At 44.0% G+C, this 5,000-nt stretch overlaps 1 protein-coding gene across 1 annotated transcript in view; it reads left to right on the top strand.

Moving 5' to 3' along the window:
• The window catches only part of efr3a (EFR3 homolog A (S. cerevisiae)), a 60,574-nt gene that overhangs the window by 41,514 nt on the left and 14,060 nt on the right, over nt 1-5,000 (top strand). Inside the window, exon 11 of the mRNA XM_053329563.1 lies at nt 2,488-2,539. Within this exon, the coding sequence (XP_053185538.1) occupies nt 2,488-2,539 (52 nt within the window). The remainder of the gene's footprint in view (nt 1-2,487; nt 2,540-5,000) is intronic.

Here is a 5,000-nt window from a genome sequence, read left to right as displayed (position 1 = left end):
CCTAACCCCCTAACCCCTAACCCTAACCCCCTAACCCCTAACCCCCTAACCCCCTAACCCCTAACCCCCTAACCCCCTAACCCCTAACCCCCTAACCCCTAACCCCCTAACCCCCTAACCCCCTAACCCCCTAACCCCTAACCCCCTAACCCCCTGACACAAACCTGCTGGACTCATTACAACCAAACACTTCAACACTTCAGTTAGTATTGAAAGTCAAACATAAAGTTGGAATAATTTAGTTTTCAGACACATTCCTCTTTTTATTTTCTATTTATACACATCACTAATCACCTTTGATCAGGTGCAATGAGAATATTTTCACTTTATCTATCAAGAATAAATCACAAAAGAGATCAAACATATTGTATTCCAACTTTATGGGTGACCGTGTATTTGCCCAAATTTAAGACTATGGCCCTGCTTTTGGAAAGAGCTCTTCAAAATAAAACACACACTAGAAAGTTTCCCTCAAACATTTTCTCTCTTTCTTTAGCTTTTGTCATTTTGTCTCTTTGAGCTCGTCCTTCCTAGTCTAGAAATATTAATTAATCAATCAATCAAACTTCTAGATGACACCTTTCAGACAAGTATAAAATAAATACCGTATCGTACCGTATCCATAGACTGTAGACTGTAGAAGAAATGGACGTAACATCCGTGACGTCACCCATTGGTTTGTGGACTGCTGCTCGGAAGCCAATAGTTTCTAATCTGGGCAACGCCATCTTGAAAATTTCAGGTGCATGCTGGGAAAAATAAAACACGGATTCTACTTATATGGGCATGAGGCGGAGCGATGGGCGGAGCCATGAGCGGAGCGGGGAGGTTGCTATGGTTACGAGGGCTGGATCTCGAGGACATTGGTCAATCAACCTGTCAATCAGGACGTAGCCACGCCCTAATGCATACCCTGCTTTATCGTCACATATAAAATCAGGGAGGCCAAAATGTCCCAAATGAACATCATACTGCATTGAAGAAGGCTTTAAACTAGCGATTGAGACCATAAACACATTTTGAAAACGTTTACTGAGGTTAGAAATCAAGTGAGAAGTTGGTGAATTCTCCATTGACTTGTATAGAGACGGTCGCCCCCTGGTGGCCTTTTGATAGAATGCAGCTCTAAGTTACTTCCTGGTTGGCCTCATTTCAGAGGACCAGAACTCCCCACCTGGCCACATATAAATGTGTATAGGGTGTTTTTACAGCTTTCAAAACTGACAGGTAACCAGTGAAAGGCTGCAAAGATCGGAGAGTAATTTAGTTGCTTCTCTTTAGTTTAGTGTGAAATAATAAATTAAATGATAATAAAACATTTATTGGAATAAACCAGGGTTTAAATAAATCTTAATTTTCCTTTTAAAGACGAGTAAACAGCTGTCTGAGATGATCCACTGATGACAGAAAACATCACATTTAAAACCTTTTATCATGCAACGCTGGACTCACAACGCACACACACGCACACACACACACACACACACACACACACACACACACACACACACACTCCTCCTCATCCAAAGTGAATTGAGTCTTAATCTGTCCTCACTTCACCTCGAGGAGCCCTGCAGTGAATCCATCCAGCTCCCGGGTCACTGAGATGATGGCTACACACACACACACACGCACACACACACACACACACACACACACACACACACACACACACACACACACACACACACACACTCCTGCCCTCCTTAAAGAAAAGAAAAGAAAAACAAGCTAATCCCTGCTTCAGCCTCAGGAGTGCAAGAACAGATAATCCCAAATCAAACGAGCCTCCTCCTCCTCTTCATCTTCCTCATCATCTTCCTCCTCTTCCTCACAGACCAACAAGCTTTACCCTCCTTCCATCCCTCCATCCATCCCTCCATCTCTCCTCTCCTCCTTCCAGTAATTGCTGTAAAATAGAAGTGTTCATATTCATTTCCTGTTTACATGACGTCTAAATGAATAACAGTAAATTCTGCTTTTTATATTAAATGTCTCTGAAATGGTTTTATTGAATATATTATTTTATTATTTATTCTTCCTCCTCTCCTCCTCCTCTTCCTCCTTTCCTCTTCCTCCTCTCTTCCTTCTCTTCCTCCTCTTCCTCCTCTTTCTTCTCTTCCTCCTCTCCTTCCACTCCTCCTCCTCTTCCTGCCATCTTTCTCATCTTCCTCATCTCTTCCTTCTCTTCCTCTTCTCTTCTTCCTCCTCTCTTATTCATCCTCTCTTCCTCCTCTCCTTCCTCTTCCTCTTCTCTCCTTCCCCCTCTCTTCCTCATCTTCCTAATCTCTTCCTTCTCTTCCTCCTCTTCCTCCTCTCTTCCTCCTCTTTCTTCTCTTCCTCCTCTCCTTCCTCTCCTCCTCCTCTTCCTGCTATCTTTCTCATCTTTCTCATCTCTTCCTTCTCTTACTCCTCCTCTTCCTCCTTTCATTTAATCCTTCCATCTGTCCTTTCTTCATTCCTTCCTTCCTTCCTTCCTGTCTCCAGTCATCAGGGCACCAAGAGGATCCAGGCGATGCTGCTCAGCTCTCTCATCATGGTGAGTCCTTCCTTCTTCCTTCTCTCTAACTCGTCTGAACTCAGATTAACTTCCTGTTCCTGTAATTCAGTCATGATGTCACACTTTAATTTATTATTTCATTATTGTTAATCTCTGTTTCCTGATCTGATGTCACATTTAACCCTTTATTATCCTGCAGAAGGTTTGAGTCGGAATAAAAAACAGGTTTTAACAAGTTTTAACATTTATGATTTATTTATAATAAAAGAAGAAGAAGAACTTCAGCATGTATAATTGGACAAAAACCAATTAGTTAAAGAGTTAAGTTAGTAAAAATATAGAAATATATGTTCTACTAAACTCCACAATGAGCAATAATGACAAAGTATGACGATGTGAACATTAATTATTAGAATAACTGGAGATGTAAATGAATAAATTGTGGAATAGTTGAGTGAATAAGTATTTTTTATTTTATTTTATTTTATTGGTGCATATTTTTATTTGATTGTAAAATGTAGTTCATCATTTTTTAATCAAGTTAATCATTAATTTTAATTCAATATTCATTTTTATAGTCGAGGTTTTTCAGGGTTAAAACACTTGAAGCTTCAGCAACATGAAGACACACACACACACACACACACACACACACACACACACACACACACACACACACCTCCTCCAGCATCCTCGTGCACACTCGCAGCGGTCCGTGCACGCCCGCAGAGCGATTTATTACAGCTTGTGTTTGTCCTCGTGTCTCCTCCTCGCTGCCACCTGACTCCTCAGTGCAGCTGGAGGAAAGGTCAAAGGTCAACATATTTATAACGCGTACAGCTGCTGTGTGTGTCTGTGTGTGTGTGTGTGTGTGTGTGTGTGTGTGTGTGTGTGTGTGTGTGTGTGTGTGTGTGTGTGTGTGTGTGTGTGTGTGTGTGTGTGTGTGTGTGTGTGTGTGCAGACTACACAGATGTTTTAGGGCTGAAGGCTGCAGCCGGTTTGGTGTCTTCATCTGTGAGACAATAAGCTTTGATATGAAGTGTTTCTCTGTCTCCATGTGGTAGGAAGGAAGGATGGAAGGGAGGAAGAAGGAAGGAAAGGAGGGATGGAAAGGAGGAAGAAGGAAGGAAAGGAGGGATGGAAGGGAGGAAGAAGGAAGGAAAGGAGGGAGGAAGGAAGGATGGAAGGGAGGCAGAAGGAAGGAAAGGAGGGAGGGGGGAAGGAAGGAAGGAAAGAAGGGAGGGAGGAAGGATGGAAGGAAGGAAGGAGGGAAGGATGGACGAAAGAAGGAAGGTAGGAGGGAAGGAAGGAGGGAGGGAGGAAGGGAGGAAGAAGGAAGGAAAGGAGGGAGGGAGTGAGGAAGGAGGGAAGGACGGACGAAAGAAGGACGGAAGGAAGGTAGGAGGGAAGGAACGAAAGGAGGGAGGAAGGAAGAAGGAAGGAAAGGAAGGAGGGAGGGAGGAAGGATGGAAGGAAGGAAGGAATGAGGAAAGGACGGACGAAAGAAGGAAGGAAGGAAGGTAGGAGGGAAGGAAGGAAGGATGGACAAAAGAAGGAAGGAAGGAAGGAAGGAAGGAGGGAGAGAGGGAGGGAGGGAGGAAAGATAGAACAGTCAAAACAGACGGGTCAATTTGACCCGGGAGGACGACAGGAAGTTTAAAGGGTTAAAATGTAGAAAATAAAAGTATGAATAACTTCACACATTCTTTTTTTGTGGACTCAGCATCAAATTTCTGCTTTTAATCCATTTTGAGAGAATATATTAGAGGATTATGGTAAAAATGTCTGATACCCCTTTTCCACCGAGCTGGAGCCAGTGCTGGTTCGGAGCTAGTGCTAGAGCCAGTGCTCAGTTGGTGCTAATCCAAGCACCTCTTACGAACCCGTTGCTTTTCCACCGGCAAGGAGCTACGTGATTGCGTCATATATAACGTAGCCAGCGTACGCCTTTGAAGCACTTCCATGATTTACCAGTTAGAGGCAGCAACATGGCGCAAGGCATCTAGCCTGCTGGAAACGAAGAAGAAGAAGAGGACGAAGAAAAAGACTGGCAAAAAAAAGAGATGAAAATAGTACTTTTAATCAACAAATCTTTAACCCTCTGTAAATGCCACGCTAGTCTGCTAATAAACATTAGCTCCACTAGCCGGCTAATAAACGTTAGCCCCGCTAGCCGGGTAATAAACGTTAGCCCAACTAGCCGGCTAATAAACATTGGCCCCGCTAGCCAGCTAATAAACGTTAGCCCCGCTAGCCGGGTAATAAACGTTAGTCCCGCTAGCCGACTAATAAACGTTAGCCCCACTAGCTGGCTAATAAGCGTTAGCCCCGCCCCCAGTCCGCTGATGTAATCGGTTCTTGCTTTAGACCAGCACAGAGTTGGTGCTTGCTCTGGCTCCTGTTCTGAGGCTCGGGGCTGGAGCTTTGGAGGTGGAAAAGCAAAGAACCGGTGCTTAGTCAGGCTCTGGCTCCGAACCAGCACCAGCTCCAGCTCGGTTGA

The sequence above is a fragment of the Scomber japonicus genome, chromosome 12 (genome assembly GCF_027409825.1).
Source record: "Scomber japonicus isolate fScoJap1 chromosome 12, fScoJap1.pri, whole genome shotgun sequence".
NCBI classification, from domain to species: Eukaryota; Metazoa; Chordata; class Actinopteri; order Scombriformes; family Scombridae; genus Scomber; species Scomber japonicus.
This window is presented reverse-complemented; position numbering and strand designations above follow the sequence as displayed.